Raw genomic sequence first — 18844 nt, forward strand, 5'->3', positions numbered from 1 at the left:
GACTTTGTATATTCAAACTTTCAATGTATTATATGAAATTTCTATTTTTAGTATGTTGGAGAGGGTGGCTTACAAGGGTAGTGAAGAGTCAGTCCTCAGAGCTGAACTCCCCCCCCCCCCCCCCCCCGCATGTCAACCCCACCCACCGTGTGGTGCTACCCCTTTGCCCTAATATGTGAAATTCAAATTCACCACTAACAACTATGCTTTTGTTTATTTAGATTGGGGAATAGTTCAACATTTTAATTGCTTGGCTTTGTTGAGTTTCCATTTAAGTGTTGTATTTAGCTTTTATTTTGGCTGTATTCAACACTTTATTTCCTTGCAGTTTCTTTTTTTTCTTGGAATTTGTGATATGTTAAAACAAGTTAACGCTACGAAACAAAGTCATTGCTCGAAATCCAGCTAAAGCTCCAACCAAAATGTGATTTAAAGTCCCAAATTCCCAACTTGTTTTTTCAAAAGGTTCTTTCTCACAAAGGTGATCACATAAAAGATCATTTCTTACAAACTTCAATAAAAGGGGTTGGGATTTGAGGGGAAAAGTTAAAGTTCTTCATGGTCATGTGACCGGTACTCGATGAGCCAACGCCGGAGAATTATGGTCAATGCCCATTTTCCGGCCATAGGTCTCAACCAACAAAAAAGAAGTTCATTAAGATCTTAATTCGTCACTTTACTTATAAAAAGTCATTTCTCACAAAGTCGAATTTATAAAAGGTCATTTATGACAATTTTCATATATTTTCATATCAATCAAACAAAACAACTCGTCAAATACATAATTTAATAGATTACTTTGCATCGATAGACTTCACTTCCTCTTCAAATGCACACAAGAAATATCACTACCCTACTTCAAATTCCACATCTTGACTAACATAACGACTTTGGACTTGTATTAATCTTCATTTCATGGTTGACTTGGTCAAATTTTGCTGCCTTTCACTTGAAAATCCAGTCATCTCAATTCCACTCCCACCACCACCATTAAGAAATTTGCAAGTTCCAACCTTTTTCCAAGTCAAACTGAAACTGCTCCATTTCCTCTCTCCTTCAATACCACCCACGCGTTTCACCAATTCATCATACCAAATATTCCTCCTTTTTCTTTCCTTTTCCGTCTTCTATTCCCAAAGCTGATTTTACTCCCTTTCATTTCAAGTACAAATAGCAACAAAGCTGTGAACTTTCTGCAATTTCTGGTTCTTTTTGCTGGTATCAAACCCTAAAAATTTACAAAGTGGGTTTTGAAATGGTGGGGTTCAAAGCTTCATGTATGAATTCGATGATTTGGGTGTTTTTTTCTTTGATTTTGGTGAATTGGGTATCTGGGAATTCTGAAGGAGATGCTCTTTTTGCTTTGAGGAAGAGTTTGAAGGATCCGGATAATGTTCTTGAAAGCTGGGATCCGAATCTTGTTAGCCCTTGTACTTGGTTTCACATCACCTGCAACTCTGATAATCATGTCACCCGAGTGTATAATCCTCTTTCTATCTCCTATTTTGATTGTTGATTATTTGAATTTTGGAATTAGTTTTTGATTTGGGTGTTGATTTAATTGATTTTTTAAGTGTATTTGATGATTTTATGTGGTGGAATTTTGTGTGTCCTAGGTTTCAATTTTGAATGAGTTTTTGATTATTTGGTGTACTGATTTCGAATTTTTTGAGCATTTGACTGAACTTTATATGATGTTAATTTGAGTAAGTAAGTAATTGGGTTCAGTCGTTTATTTGCATGAGCTTGTATCTGTGAAGTGCTTGCTTTGTTGTTTTGTTGGGTGGTTTTGTGAGTGTAAATTTTCTGTGTGGGGATTGGTCTCGAATTGGTTTTGGTTTTGTTTTATGTACATTCGTTTTAGAATGGTTTAAAATGGGAGAGAGTGGTTAAATTGAGCTATACGGATTTCCCGTTCTGTTACAAATTGGATTTTATCACTTCTCTTGAACAGTTCTTTGTTTGTTGAATGCATACTGTTATCACATTCTTATGGTACTTGTAAGAAAATAATAAAGAAAATTTGTTATCACATTCCTGTGGTGTTAAGCAGTACTCCGTATATGGTATTCGTAAAAAAATACAAAAAAGGAGTTGTTATTACATTCTTGTTGTTTTAAGTAGAGTACGGTACCTTTGATAGAATATTGGTTATATATTTTGGACAGGGGATTTGGTTGAATTGGGTTCACTATAATCTATAATTAATCTATTATTAACATTTCGGTTGTATGAATTATTGCTTATTTTGTTGGATGATTTTAAGGGTGAATATTTTGCCTTTTGGTTTTCTTCATGAACTGAAGTTTTTTTTGGAGAACGAAGCGTTTTTGAGTTGTGGGGGTATTGTGGAAACACCATATGATGGTGTGGCGGGACGTAAGTTTCTCTAGTTAGCTCACATGAATGATATGACCTCTGCATATGTTCATTAAATTATGCATTTTTTAAGTGACTGCACTGTTCCATATTTTCTTTGTACATGTATTCTTCTTTGAATCGGTATCTAAATAATAACAGTTTAACTTTGGCAGCAAGTAGCAACTTGATTTGTTAGTGAACCTGGAGGTCCTTGATGCTTTACTTGTTCATGGAAATTTGTGCTGAAGTTATTCTCTATTTATGTCATTACTGCTGATGCGTCATGTATATATGATGCTGTATTATTTGATCTGTATAAGAACCTAAAAGGTATTGGAAGTCTGCAATTAGTGTTATACTCGATTACTTAGTATGCTGGTCCTTCGAAAGGAAAAGGTCTTGCTATATATTTCTTCCGCCGAGTATGTCAGCTCTCAATGAAGTTTTTAGGAGAAACAATCTTTAAGTAGAGTTATAGAGTGAGTTAGGGGAAAATTATTGTTATTCTTTGAAGGAAAGACTTGTATGGGAACAGCTCAAACTCTTCAAAGATGAAACATTGCCATCTAGCACTCTAGGGACAAGAGGTTCGTAACTTCGTACAGCTTTATGCTTGTTATAAAAACCTGATAAACTATCATTTTGAGGTGTCTTTGTTGGATGTGAATAATGTCCTAGGTTCTTTTACGCATGTTAAGGAGCCCCATGTTAAGAGAAGACACATAAGAAGGGAACCCATGTAATTAGGAATGATAAAGAGTGAATCCAAAGGCCAACCCTTAACAATTAGTTAAATTGATAAAACAATGTTGCTATTAATTTAGTACTTCCCCGAAAAGGAAGTGCTGCAACTTAAGTAGAAATAAGGAAGTGTTCCTTTACTTTTTGTGGCTTTGATTTTGATATTCAGTCTACTGGATTATCCAGTGGTGGAGATGGAGAACATCAGAGGCATGATGTCAAAAATGGGTCATCAGCAGTTGCAACTATGCTACGTTGAGGTTGGAACACCATTTAGGGATGCTCCAATGTTTTTGACCGAGGGGGGGGGGGGGGGGGGGGGGGTTGGGGGAAGGTGGCATGTGGCTTCGGCCCATGTTGGTAATTGACGAATTCACCTCGATGTATCTTCAACATGATCTTCGTTGAAAGATCACTTAAAAGAGCCAAGGTGTTATGAAACATGATCCTATGTTTTAGCCAATTGAGTACCTTTGCAAAAGAGATATTTGAGTTTGCAGTTCAAGTTACTTTTTTTTGGAAGGTCGTAACGTGAACCATTCCTGGCTACGAGAAGAAGTTTTGTATAACTGTTTCTTGAGTGATTCTCCTTTAAGTCTCCTCGAGCACTCAAATATGTGATTTTTGTAGTGATTTTGTTTGGTATTGCTTTTGCATGCACATAGCAGCTTAGGATCACTCTTCTTCCAGTGAAAGTTGAAGTGGCATTTTCGAAACTATGTCTTGACAGGATCTGTTTAAGTGTTTTTTTTTTGTACCTTGCTGGTCTTAAGATTTTGGAATTTGTGTTTGTACTATACTACTATACCAAATTGTTTGATGTCAACATGGTATGATTTTATATGCAGAGATCTTGGCAATTCAAACCTCTCTGGAAACCTAGTGCCTGATCTCGGAAAGCTTGAAAATCTCCAGTATCTGTAAGTGTCCTCCTTATCCTGTTTACCTAAGTTGGTTGATAGCTGACTTGGGTGCAGCTGAATCAAATAAACCTCCTATGACTAAGTCTCCCTCTACCTGCTGATTCAGAGAACTGTACAAGAATAATATTCAAGGGACCATTCCCGCTGAGCTTGGAAATCTGAAGAGCCTAATTAGCTTGGATTTATATAACAACAATATATCAGGAAACATTCCTGCGGAACTGGGAAATCTAAAATCCCTTGTATTCTTGTAAGTATGAGCTTGTCTCTACCGTTTGTTTTCTCTCATTGTGTTACCTACTTTTGTGAAATTACTTACGTTTCTAACTTTGGTAGGCGACTGAACAATAACCAATTAACTGGTCATATCCCGAGGGAGCTGGCTAAGATTTCCAGCTTGAAAGTTGTGTAAGTTGTTCTTGTTGAAGACTTTGCAATGTATTCTTCATTTGGTTTGTGCATCTGTTATTTGACAAGTCTTTTCTACTTTTCTAGAGATGTTTCCAACAACCATTTATGCGGAACAATTCCAACATCTGGGCCTTTTGAGCACATTCCTTTGGAGAAGTAAGTGCCTTTCTTCTGTACTATATGTTTGCTTTCCATCTACCCGCATAGTTGCAGCAGCTCACATTCTTGGGGTACTACTGAACCGGTTTTCTCCATGTCTTTTGTCATTAGTACATAAACCAACAAGCCATTCATTCAATAAAGATTAACTTTATTATGCTTTTCCGAAAGCTGTGTTACTTCATTAGGCATTCATATATAAGTATGATGTCAGGATATTGGCACTGCTGCCGTCTTTTGCAGAAGGGGCCCATGGCCTTTCTTCCTTTTGTAGTTTATAGTAGAATTAATAGTATCAGGAGGGTGCTGCTTTTGTTTCTCAGGCATCAAGTTAATTACTATGCTATCCTGTGTCGATTTTCCTAATCCCTTCATGCTGCATTTATGTCCTTTTATATCACCCTTCCTTCCTAGCTTCTCTGTAAGATTGCTCATTTGCTCATCTTCCTTGCCCAATCCTTAGACCTGGCAGTGTTTTCTTGGAAAACCTATAAATCACGGGACTTAAAATCTGATTCTTGATTAAAGTTAACTCTTGTTAATGATGAAAGATGGCCTGATGGGTGTAAGATATGATGTGAAATTTGTCTGTAGATCTCAAGTAAAGAAATATACAAATATAGGATGTGTGTATATTTGATTTAGGATGTTAAAGTTTAAGGGATATTTTCACTCATAACAACAACAGTAATCAATGTCAGAAAGATGTATCTGCACATATATCTGGATTTTAAAATGTTGGATTCTAACTAAATGATATGATAGTTTCACTACTTCAAAAAAGAAGTGGATTGTGTAGCCAATAGACCTGGTTATCGGGAGGGGCGGGTCAGGGTCGGTGCGGGTCAAAAGAGGGTCGGGTATTGAAAGGGTCATTTTTAGTGGGTCGATAATGGGCGGGTCAAAAACGGGTCGCGGGTCAAAAGCGGGTCATTAGTGAGCGGGTCAATAAACGAGCAATGAAAAATGAAAAATAAAAGAGCCATGTGCATGTACAAGTAAATACGAATCTATACACGTAATTTTTTGTATCATTGCTATTTTAATTTTCAAAATAATTGTAGTATAAGTTTGACCCTATAATGACCCTGTCCAATAAAGGCCCTGTCCAATAAGAGCCCTGCCCAATAAAAGCCCTATTAACTTGACCCTAACCCTATATCCATTGGACTACCCTGTCCAATAACCAGGTCTAGTAGCCAATTCCGTCCGTCATTTAGGTTTAGGATGTAACATTGACCTTTGTTGAGAACACAGATAGGTGGTGGTGGTTGTATGTCTGTCAAGACGAATGATTAACAATGATTTTCCTCTGTTTTAATTCTGGCATAACTAAATTCTTCATTTTTCTCTTAGTTCCTTTTCATTTTTTTTAAAATCTTTTGATAAGTCAACCATGAAAAAAATTGTGAAATGGATGGAGTAGAATACTACTGTAATTAAGTTGCGCTTCCAGAAAATGTTAGTTGTCTTTAGTACCTTGTACAAATGTGTAGGGTGCTAGCAATTGTCAGGTTGATGCATTTCATTGTTTTTTCTAGTAGCTAAGTAGCCAATCTGTCTTTTGTCCCATCATTCCCTTATGAAATGAAAAAGAATTTTAAAATGTAAACAAAGAAAACAGAATGAAAGAAGGATTTTGTGAAAGTTGCATTTGTATATGTAGACAGCACCTTTGATCCAAAAAAACATAAAATGTAAGACAGCACCATCCGACATGATTCTTGCCACGGGTGGATTTCTAGTCAAAATACGATAATCTGTAAAAGTAATACGAAGTACTCCGTAGTTGCTTTTGGATTTTTCCTCTTGTCAAAGTGCTAGAGTGAATGGTAATTTATCTTTTGATCATAAGTGAATGGTAATTTATCTGACATCTGGTGAATACTATTATTCCTGCTTAGAGGGAGATATTTTGATTTTCTGTTGTAGAAATCAAGTATTTTTGGTCCATCTGAGAATTAATGAACATTTGACCATCAACCAATTTTTAATTTTAAGGTCTAGGTTTTCTGAATAAAATCACCTTAAACGAGTAATAACTAAATTTCATGTCTAGTGACTGACTTTTTGCTGCATGTGATACAAAAGACTAATGTGTTTCAGATACAAGAACAGATGAAGTATTTTCTTTATGTTGTATGATTTCAGTCAATTGTTGCAAAAATGTTATACACAAAGATAATTGTGTTTCTAAGACAAACAGACCGAACGTTCGGTGTCTATTTTTGCAGCTTTGAGAACAACGCTCGTTTGGAAGGTCCTGAGTTGGTCGGACTTGCAAGTTACGACACAAACTGTGTTTGAAAGACTGGTTTGCTTCTCGTCATACAGTCGCATGAGTAGTTTCATGCTTGTAGTTACATATGTAATGTAAGGTGGTGATAAGTCGAATACTTGGGTTATACAAAGTGCAAAGCTGTTTGTAGTAATTTTATATGAATGGGAAGATTATATGACGGTCAAAACGTGATTGTTAACAAAGTTAACTAAAAATAGCATATATGTCCTGCTATTAGACCTACATTTTCCAGATAATGTTATTTTAGCCGTTTGAAATGTCTCTGCTCTCTGAAAAACAAAGAAGCAAAACACCCCTTTAATCTGAAGGAAAATTTGGTAATATTAATCCAACATTTGGCCGATTTTCTTTTATTAATCCCACCTACGACATATTTTTTAATAATTCCACCTTTACTACCCGACGACTTTTATTGGGCTTAAGTGGCCGGTAATCGGTGAAAAAGTCAACAAGATGGTGATGAATTGATGATGATGACTGAATATATCGAGAGAGAGTACTGCCATATAGAGAAATAATGCCGCTTACAACAGTTTTATGACCTGTTGGGCCCAATAAAAGTTGTTGGGTAATAAAGGTGGGATTATTAAAAAATATGTCGTAGGTGGGCTTAATAAAAGAAAATCGGTCAAAGGTTGGATTAATATTACCAAATTTTCCTAATCTGAATTGGACATCAAATTGAATCAAGTTCACTTAGCTAGAGAATCCTTTAGAGAAATCATACATGGGTTATATTGTTTCTATAACTCTTAACAAAAAATTGTTTTATTTATTTATTTATATATTTTCATAGTAAAATTATGATGTTAATAGTAATATTTAATTTGATGAGCCATTAAAAGAGTCATACGTAAGATTGCGACACATTTTAATTGTCGTACCTTGCGATCTTTATCATTAACTTAATTTATACGAGTACTTATTCACTAATACAACTCAAATATGGAAAACTTATAACCTTGCATTATATAGCGCAAAATATGTCTTCTCTACACTGTTGTGACGATGAGAAGGTCCATAATATAATCGAGATATATACTGAAGACAAACACACAAAAAAGTGTTTGTCTTCCTGATAGTCGACATGGTGATACACACCAAGTTACTCCATCCGTATCTTTCCATTCTTTATGTTCGGTATCATGCACGTGATTTAACATCTAATTAATGTTGATAAAGAATTTTTTTTATTAGTTAAACAATGTAAATTACGTTTATCGATAATGTTTTCACTTTTATCTAAAATATGACAATGCAAATGTGTGAGAGATTTTATGTTTCAAAGGGAAAGTTGTGAGGGGGGTCGAAAAGGACGAGCGTTTCCGAAGAAATTGCTCTACGACTACCCTCGCAAGCGTGACAATCAATATTGAGTAAACGGAGACTAACTAGGTTGCCGTAGCCTCCTATTTTCTAGACCGTGGAGTCGCCATTCAGTTTTCAACGACATTGAGAAAACTGAAGAAAAAAACCCGGTTATTGTGATGCGCAAGTAGCAATCGAAACTCAGGCTCACGTATTTGACCACGACAACTTTAGACTCCCTTGTGATGCCTGATGTGGAGATCGTTCAATGTACAACCACAGAGTAGGGATTGAGGGTTCGGGGGACATTTACTAAAACGGGGAGTGCCCATAATTAGCCCATGTGACTGTCCTTACTAGTTCAATGCAACGACGAAAGGGACAAATGTTAGGCTACATTACTAATATGAGTTGATTTTAATGCATGACAATTAACCAACCAATGTGATATAGTGATTTAAATTGATTTAAGGAGCCTATCAATACCGATTTGTCCAGAGATTATCTTATTAGGCGTGATTCAATAACATATTATGTGAACAATTTATTGAGTGATGAAAGAGATAAAAGTTAATGTTAAGTTACAATATAGATTTGACTATATTGTGGTTCTCATGAACACATACCACTTGTCCTTGCTGGATTTCCTTTTATGCTTGGAACTTCCCAACAGATTGAGCGCTCCTAGATCTTGGTGCGATTCCTTCAGAGTTTCCCCTTAGATTCCCTTAGTTTAGGCTAGAGAATTGACTATAACTTCGGCTATGAATGGGATGATTCGAGTGTTTATGCCGACAGAGGCTCGATAACAAGAGTTAATCTGAGCAAAGCTATTACGAACGTAGGGATGTGTTTAAGTTTCGGTTAATCCTCAAGCTTAAGGTTAGGAACTCGTTAGGATTTGGTACCGATATTCGGATTTTCTAGGCCTGTATTTATATTTATAGTGAAACTGGCCAGGTAAAGATAGACATTTGAAGAGTTCGAAGTTCACTGAAACTGAAATGCAAGCGATAGAAATTACTAGCGCTAGCCTGGCCAGCGCTGGAATATAGTAGCACTGGTAAGGATACGTTATATTTGTTAGAATATGAGTCAGCGAGAGCTCATTCTGGAATTTTATCCTTTGCCGTGATTGGGTGTGAACCAAACTGCAACGCCTGAAAAGAGTGGCGCTTGGATGGCGCGTGGGTGCCACACACTAGAATTTTCTAGCGCTGGAAAATCTATCCACGCGTTTTTAGATTCTTCCGGTTTATTCCAGATACTATCTCTTTTCACGGTTTTATCATTGAACTTACTGCTTCTGGCCAGGGGTCAAATGTAGGCGTCTACAGTTAGCCCCCACTTTGATTGAGTCTGATTAAAACGATGATCACATTATTGTTAGACGAGGTGCTTTTTGGAGAATGTCCTTGAGTGGACCAAACTCATGCGAGAGTCTCACGTGCCCCCGAGTGATAACATTTAACTTAAGGGTCACTTGGAACGTCAACATTTTTCCTCACGAGTCATTGAATCTGTTGGCTGAAATTATACCTTCTCACTAAGTCATTGAAGGTGTTCAAATGGTAGATGAAACTTTTTGAAAACTTGAATGGATGGCAGATGAGAACTTTCATAATTTTTTCGAAAGCAGGAGATTTTTAAAATCGTTTAGCAGAGTGGCGGATTTTGGAAAATAGCAGAATTTTTTGAAAATAGGATATACGTAAGAAATCTTTGATGGAATTGGAAAAATGGCATGATGGTGGAATAGATGTAGAGGGCGTGATACAAACATCTTAAAAGGGAAAAACCCGGCAGAATGGCAGGGTGGCTGAATGGCTGAATTGCAGAATGGCAGAGTGGAAGAGTGGCTAAGTGTCAGAGTGGCAAAGTGGAAGAGTGGCTAAGTGTCAGAGTGGCAGAGTGAATGACAGAGTGGCGGAGTGCTATTATTCGGAATATGCGGAGTGCAGAGTATGAGTATTTCTTGAAAACAAAATGGCGAAAACAACAAGAAACCCTGAATAAATATTTTTTTGAAAAAGCCGGTAACTTTCCCAAAAGGGATCATGGTTAACGGTGATTGCGAGTGTAGTGGGCGACAAGGCCCGCTGGTTTGCTCAGATATGTAGATTCAGAGCGTGATTGTAAGATGAAGCGTCAAGAGGGATATGCCTCATGGGTTCACGGGGTTTTGCGGAAGAGGAGCTTCCGCGTGTACCCCGCTTTTGTATAAGAACTAGGGGTTTAGCCCCCGAATATTCACTTTTGCTTCCCTTTTCTTATTGCGATAGAGATTTTCTTATCGCTTTAGAAGCAATGACCGAATTGTACGAATGGATATGTGCAGAGTGATTGTCATGCATGTTCGATGCACTAGAATAATCAGAGTTTTCTTGAACTCATGATGTTTTATCACCTTGTTAGTTCGGAGTAACTTTCAATTTCTAAGCAGTAAACCTTTCTTAGAGTTGAGGGGTTTTAGCAGATTAAGATTCGTCTTATGCAAGTGAACGTTAGGATTTTCTCCCTATGACACATGTATAAGCATTAGCATCGAGGATTTGCGATAAAATTGACATTTGGAGCAATTTTGAAGTGCTTTCCGCAAGCCCCCAAGCATTGCTACCGGATTGGCTTTGTGTTGTAATACTTAGCATACGTTTTGTATATTCATGAGGCATACGATGCACGTAAATCATCTGGTTACAAGGAGTTCATGAATAGTTTCAAGCATACTTGTTTAGTGCAAGGTATGTTCGAGGAACGAGTAGTATTGCTACTTGTCGTTTTTGCTTGATAGGTGCCATGTATGGCGGCGATGTCATTGTCAAGGTGATCAACAAATTAAATTTTTCCCCGACCAAGGCTTAGGTGACTCTTTTAGTCAGAGTGAGGCATCCAGACTTTTACTTCAAAGAAACAAACATAAAAATGAAAGCAAGCACATTTCAGGTTTAGGGTCAGCAATGTTTTCGAAAGTAATTACCTTTAATTCTCTGTTTAATTGTTTGTTCTTAATGTTTGATTAGTTTTATGCTTGATTTTTTTGATTTGAATTTTGCATAGGTGATTGAATTTTTAATGAATTTTTTTGGGTTAATTTTTCATATTTGAATTTTTTTATTTTTGATGATTGAATTAGTTTAATTGTTGCAATTAGATACATGATTAAGTTTTGTTCTAGCTTAATCCTAGTTCTAATCATGATTATCGTGTAGTCATAATCTAGAGGTTAGAGTTGAAGCTTTGGATGTAGAATTGGGGATTTTAGAGATTATACATATTGTGATTGATAGTGTGATTAAGTTGATTAAATGATGTTTGATTCCATGTCTAGTCAGTTTAGGATTAGCTCACCTAAATTGCTAGAATATTGGAGTGTAATTTGTTTCGAATTGGCACGAAAGTGTGATTAGTGATTTGCATTATCTTGGCTTTGAAGGAAATGTGTCCTTCACCCAAGGTGCATTGGTCCAATACTAAGGTTCAGATTAATTACGCTATAATTAATTCAGTGAGATCAAGTGATCGGAACAGCTAGCTGGAACATTGATTCCGATCAATGAGTTCTAATCCTTATTAGACTCACAACTTACTATTGACTGAACATACAAGGTCACACCAATGACATAAAATAGATCGCCGGATTAAATGAATAGGAAATTCATTTAATGGCTATTCGGGAAATTAGTTTGAAAAATGTAAATATATGATAAGACGTTGGATCGTAATCGTATATCGTATTGTGCATATTCATAAACTAGGCGAAAAGAATAATTGTATCGTACGACGTTGGATCGTCATGTACTATACGATAAATAATAGCCGTAAGCGTTAGACGCAAGGCGAAAGGGGAACAAGCAAACTGCTAGCCCACGAGCCCAAGCGCGCAAGTGCTAGGCCCATGGGCAGCACAACAACGCGACAAGCCCAAGGCTTTGCATGTTGTGCGCGTGGGCTATGCAGCAAGCAACGCGCTGGCCTGGGCGCGGCCCAAGGCCCAACAGCTGTGCACGCTTGGAAAAGTATCGGATTTTCAATTTTTCGGAGTCTAATTCGATTGGAATCGACGTTCTAGGATAAAATCATGAATTTATATTTGCGAAATTCATTCCAGAAGTTGGATTTTTTGGGCGTTTTTCGTGTTTAATCAATTAAAAGATGAATAATTACGGCTTTAAAAATTAATTATAATTGCTAATCTATATTATAATTAATTGAGATTTTTCCTACTGATGGTGTATAATTATTATGAGGTTATTTTATAAATTATAATTATAAACCCTAATCCCGTTAAACCCTAAATTATTGATTATTTTATCGAAAATTAATTAGATTAATTGGTTAGATCCGAAAAATTGTTTAGGCGAGTAGGGGAATATGATTTCATGTTTAAATGGCTTATTTAAAATTTTACTCTTTCACCTAAACCAATTTTGATAAAAATCTGAAATTTAATTGATTGTAACGACTTAAATGCTTGGATTGGTTTATATAAAGTATTCAAATTTTTGTTGATAATAATAGTTCGTTAAATTTGAATAATTGTTAGCCTATATTTATTAATTTCATTAATTGGATTGTTTGAAATTTTAATAAACCACCCACTTTTATTATTTTTCGTAATTAAAAGCGATTGGAATGGTTGAAATTATGAATAAATTTAAATTGTGCAAATCTTGTTTAGTAATATTACAGATTGGATTTTTTATGTTCGTTTGATGACCAACCACTCGCACAAGGCGAGGGTTAGTTGTCCGTGTGTGTGCGCAGCGCACATCATGGCCTCGTGCCATGGTTGTGGCACGCGTATGAAGCGAGAAGAGGAGCAGCAAGCTGGGCGCTGGCATGTTGTTGTCCCATGCCATGCTTGCGGGCAGCGCTGGGAAAACCCTTAGGGAGAGGGGCCTGGAACAACATCCACAACGGTGCTACAGAGCTTGCGAGCCAACGCGCACTGGGCTAGGGAAGCAACAACAGCAACGAGCAATTCTCGTGCATAGGCGCGCGTTGTGTGCATGTGTGTTGTTGTGCGAGGCGTGGGCTTGAGGCCTACGTCTTGTGCGGCAGTGGTGATGCACAGGGCATCGGTGGGCTGGGTGCAAGCCAATCCCACGTTGCATATGTGCGTTTTTGCTTCGATTTTAATTCAAGGCCTAATTTTTGGGCTTTTGGCTTATTTTTGCACGTAGGGGCTAGCATTGGACTTTTTCGATATTTTACTTGGGCCGGACCGTGAGTTTAAATATTTAAAATTAAAAGTTCAAAGGGTATTGGTTTAAGTGGGAGCCTTTTAAATGAAATTATTGAAATTAATTATTTTAATTATTTTTTCGTAGAAAAATCACTTTTAATTAAATAAATATTTTATTAGAATATAATTAAGGATTAATAATTTGGAATTAATTAATCTTTTAGAGTGCGTGTACATGAACATGATTTTAATTAATATGTAATTATGTGTAACCTTACGTGGGCCATTCGTTTTAGGGTACGAATGGATGAATGCATATTATATTTTTACGTATTGCAGGTTATGCAGGTGACTAGTATGGCCCAACTAGGATAGTTAAATACGGTATGCGAACCGTTTTATCTTTGAATGTAAAGTTGTTAAACATGGTTTGCGTACCATGAAGTTTTGTTGTAATAATTAGATTATTAATTCAATTACTTCTAGGTAGCTTATTTAAAAATTATATATAAGTTAGATTTTGAATGTATTTCAAGACGGTGACAAGCTAACAAGGTGAAGTTTGAAGATTTGATGCTTCAAGACCAAGTGAATGAGGCCATACTAGTTCACCAAATTTTACATTTGCGTTTATATATTGGTGTATGTGTATTATGCTTGAGTATGTTGTTTTATGTTTTGATTAAGGATGTAGCTCACTAAATAATCAAACCAAGATACAAACAACTAGGTCCAAAGAATATTAAGTTTAAAATTGCCTTCTAAATCAAACACTTACAAAAATCTTCGAACATAAGATAGTAGGTTTTTTTCAAAGCATTGTGTTATTTTAGTATTCCTAGGTAGTAAGGCATCCCAAAGGAGCACGTTGATTGTGGTTGTAACTCAAGAAACACTGGTACATGTTGTGGCACTACTACATTTTTTATCAGATGCAACGGTATTGAAAAGGCTAATGCAACACCTTATTGAGAACCGTTGCAATAGGGGGGGCTAATGTAACGATGTCTTGTGTAAGATTTCAGAAATTCGGGCTAATGCAACGGTAGTTGGCAGCCGTTCCAATAGATGGTCAAATGCGACGGTATATTAGGCTAATGCGACGGTAAATTAGGCTAATGCAACAGGTATGCTAATTTATTTTTTTCCCCGTTTTACTTTATTTCCGCGCCTATTATTTTAGTTTATTCCCTCCTATTATTTCCCCAAAATTTCAAAACCTGACCACACACTTAATTTTCGGTAAAAAAAAAGAAAAGAAAATTAAAACACACAAGCAAACACTGCCAAAAGAAAATCTCCAATTTTTTTGGAGAGAGACTTGAGAGAAAATAGGATCGAGTTTTTAGGGTTTCATCAAAATTTTGGCAAATTCTAACTATTTGGTCTGGAATTCGCAATTAGGTTCGACATTAATCGAATTTCTTGGGCTGCGACATTCTCTCACGTCGCTTGATTGTTGTTCATCGAGCAGGAGGTTTGATTTGGGCTTCGCATAATAGTTCGAACAGGAGGGTCTGGAATTCACGGTATGTATAATTACACTTTGTTTTTTTTTAATTTCTTCATAGTTGATTATTGGAGCATATTCTGTAAATTTGTGATATTTGATTTACAGAATAGTCGTAATATTTGATAAATATGTGATATTTGTTTTGTGAGCCAATTTGTGATATTCTTAGTTTACTAAATTTGTGATATTTGATGTAGTTTACTAAACTTTGATTGAAGGCTAGCTTTTGAGCACCAGTGAGAACTGAGAAGACTGGTTATTAGTTGAGATTAATACCCCTTAATTTCCCCCCAAATCCCCAAATTAATTAGAAAGGGGTATGTTGTTATGGATATCAGAGTAAGGGGGAATGTTGTTTACTCAGTATTGGGATATTCTGGAAAAAATGTTGATAATAAAAGGGTCATATTTTGCTTGTATCTAGGCAAAAGTCCATGAGAGAATTGAGGTTGCCATTTTTCAAATACCCCCTTTCCCTATGCAAAATTTTAATAATTATTGCAATTTTGAGAAGAAATTAAGAAAACTACAGTGAAATAAGAAATTAAGAAAAATTAAGATGGTGTGTGAAGAGGGTAGATGATGAAGGCATAGGTGACTGAGAAGACCGGTTATATACAATTAGAAGCCTAGAAGACACTGTCATCCAATTTTATGAAAATTTTGTATATTTTTTGTTCAAAAGTGAAGTGTCTAGGTGTAGTAACTGTTAGGTTATGATACATATGACAATTCATAAATCATGCGGAAACAACCATTAAGCCAGGAATACATATTATTTACACATAATCATTTAGCACAATTTAGATGCATACTCTTTGTTGCGTGCCTTCCCTAGCTGCGCCCGAACCGAACAAGAACAAGTCTTTAGGACTCCAAGTGTCGTCCCTCCGTAGATAGTCCACAGCACGTCCGGATCCGCCTTAAGATTGACCAACTAGAATCGCCCTTAAGGTACTATTATTTTCGGCACTTTTAGGCAAATGTATGACTGAATTTTTCTCTCAAAAACTCACTTTGAATACTTGAAAACTCGTTGTAAATATGTGACCCTAGGCACTTATTTATAGAGTTTATGGAAAGGAATTATAATCCTATTAGAATACAAATCTATTTAATTATAACCCTACTAGGATTCTAATTAAACAAAGTTTATCTATTAGGATTAGATTTAATCATATTACGAATCCCGGTAGCCTTAGGATTCCGAGTAACACACACGAGTGGCGCACAAGCACCGCACGCCCGCACGCAGGCCTTGCGGCCCACGCCGAGCGCACAGCGCAAGGCCCACTGTCGCAGCCTTGTCCGCGCGCGCGCCCAAGCTACGGCTGGGCCTGGCTTTTGCGCTGGGCCTGGTCGTATGCTTGACGTGTGGTTGTTGCGCTTGGCTTGCTGGGCGATGGCCCGGCTTCGTGCTGGGCCTTCGTCTGGAAGGCCTCGTCCGATGCTAATTCGTACGATACGCTTCCGATTAAATTCTTGATTCCGGAATTCATTTCCGATACGAACAATATTTAATATTTCCGATTCCGGAATTAATTTCCGTTTCGAACAAATATTTAATATTTCCGTTTCCGGAATTATTTTCCGATTCCGATAATATTTCCGATTCTGACAATATTTCCGTTTCCGGCAATATTTCCGATTCCGGCAATATTTCCATTTCCGATAATATTTTCCGATACGTACCATGTTTCCGTTTCCGGCAACATCTACGACTTGGATAATATTTATATTTCCGATACGATCCATATTTCCGTTTCCGGCAATATCATCGTTTCCGGAGTATTCATTTCTTGCCTGTGACGATCTCAGCTCCCACTGAAACCAAGATCCGTCGATTCCGAATATCCATAGATGGAGTATTTAATGCCATTAAATACTTGATCCGTTTACGTACTATTTGTGTGACCCTACGGGTTCAGTCAAGAGTAAGCTGTGGATTAATATCATTAATTCCACTTGAACTGAAGCGGCCTCTAGCTAGGCATTCAGCTCACTTGATCTCACTGAATTATTAACTTGTTAATTAATACTGAACCGCATTTATTAGACTTAACATTGAATGCATACTTGGACCAAGGGCATTATTTCCTTCAGTAACCACGTCCCAAGTCAAGTATCTGACACGAGGACTTCAGAAAAAGTGAATTCCCGGGTCAACATAGTTCCACTTCGTAAGCGCTAAGGACTAACGGGACCTCTGGTTCTGTATTCCTAGAATCTCTTTGCACTCCACCAAAGTAGGATTTTGAACTCAAGAGTTATAGCTTCTGGAGTAATTATTTTGTTAGCAATGTAGCATTCACTGCCTTCTTGAATAGCTACTGTCTACTAGTGTGCTGTAATTCTGTTCAAGAAACTTTGACCTTTTATCATTGCATATCAACATTGCCATTACCAGACATGGAAATTAGTACTTGTTGTCTTCCCTTAATCATGCATACATTAAATCATTTTTAACTCCTTACTGAGAAAAAACAGACCTTTTATTACCATGCCTTGCATGCCGCATCTTATTGTTTGATCTAATTCGAATAGATTCTCTTTTATTGTGTAATATTGTTGTTTAACTAAAGATACTCACTGTCAGATTGGACTTAACTTATACGGTTATACCTGATCTATGCTGCTGACTGCTGTCTCCATATGCTGTTTTCTAATTCTGGATACTTGAAACTAGACATAACATCAGATCAGATTATCTAGTAGGTGGGCCACTAGTGCACCTTTGTGCATGTACATCTGATAACTTTCGTGCTATGAGCTCAGCTCTTGGGTTTATTAGTGAATAAATGTCCTGTTAATAGTCTTGTGTCTTAGAGAACCTTATTTTTAGATGTTTTGAATGTAGAACTCATGGAAAAATGTTCTCCTTGTGTGTGTGTTGAGAAAATCCTTCAAAAACTACTCCGTATAAGAACCTGCAGTAGTGATCATCAAGTCCGAAAGTTATTTGATCAATCATTTTCGAGCATACCTCATTGTTCTGGACATATTGGCTTATAGTTTTCTTGAATATGTCCGGGTTTTAAACAATATTCAGATACTTGTTCAGTCTCTTGTTGAGATGAGTATGTAACAGCATGGCTCCTCTATGCTGTTATTTTGTATTCTATAGTCATTGATGTATGGATGTGTGTTTGTTTAGCCAATATCCCATCATTCTCACGGAGATCTTTTCCAGAATTGATCCATTATGATCATGTTGATTCGGTCTCCCTTGCTTCAGGTGGAATGTAGCTTTCCTTTCATTTTTCTTATGTTCCTTGGATTACCATTCCACTCTTCTCTGTCCATTTTTATTTTTACTTTCACCGTCCTTTTCTCTACTCGGAAGTTTTTAAACCCTAGGCTATCCATCATTTTAGTTAATTTTGTTCAATTTCGCGGAAAAGCTTCTTCCTCCTGATTCTGTACAGGTGTGCTGTGAATGGTCTGGTTCTTTTTCGGACCATTTTTATCTCTGCAGATGGGATGCAGTCCTCCGGAACGCCCTCAAATTGATTTTGATTTGGATTAAAATTATCAATTTGTTAGCTAATTAACTCGCTCCTATGCAGGCAGCCCTAGTGAATGACAACATGATGACTGTGACCAAACAAGAAGTAGGATGTTAAAATGGTAGCTCGTTTAGTGAGCCCCGAGTAATACCTTTAAATGCAGAAATTTGCATGTCCAGATGAATGCTTATTAAATCTGTTTAGCTAATGATGAATGACTGTTCTGTGTGACATTCTACTTAATCTAACTTTATCTAGTTTACTTGTGTGTCCTTGTGCTCTTTTTACATTCATAATAGCTTATAATAACATTGCAGAAACCTTGATCCTGTTGATAAGGATCTTCAAACTTGATCCTCATCTTTTCAGCTTTGACGACTTGCTACCTCTTGAGCCAATATCCAATCATAAAAACTCATGCTTTCATCATCACTC

The 18844-nt window shown here is 36.8% G+C and overlaps 1 protein-coding gene across 1 annotated transcript; it reads left to right on the forward strand.

The window, feature by feature from the left end:
• The first annotated feature begins 917 nt into the window (after positions 1-917).
• Positions 918-7154, forward strand: LOC110800793 (leucine-rich repeat protein 2). Its single transcript, XM_022006121.2, has 6 exons — positions 918-1479; positions 3951-4022; positions 4132-4275; positions 4362-4433; positions 4521-4592; positions 6830-7154. The coding sequence occupies exons 1-6, from the start codon at positions 1256-1258 to the stop codon at positions 6900-6902; spliced, it is 657 nt and encodes a 218-aa protein (XP_021861813.1). The 5' UTR covers positions 918-1255; the 3' UTR covers positions 6903-7154.
• Positions 7155-18844: the final 11690 nt, after the last annotated feature.

Source organism: Spinacia oleracea, chromosome 1, assembly GCF_020520425.1.
Source record: "Spinacia oleracea cultivar Varoflay chromosome 1, BTI_SOV_V1, whole genome shotgun sequence".
Classification (NCBI taxonomy): domain Eukaryota; kingdom Viridiplantae; phylum Streptophyta; class Magnoliopsida; order Caryophyllales; family Amaranthaceae; genus Spinacia; species Spinacia oleracea.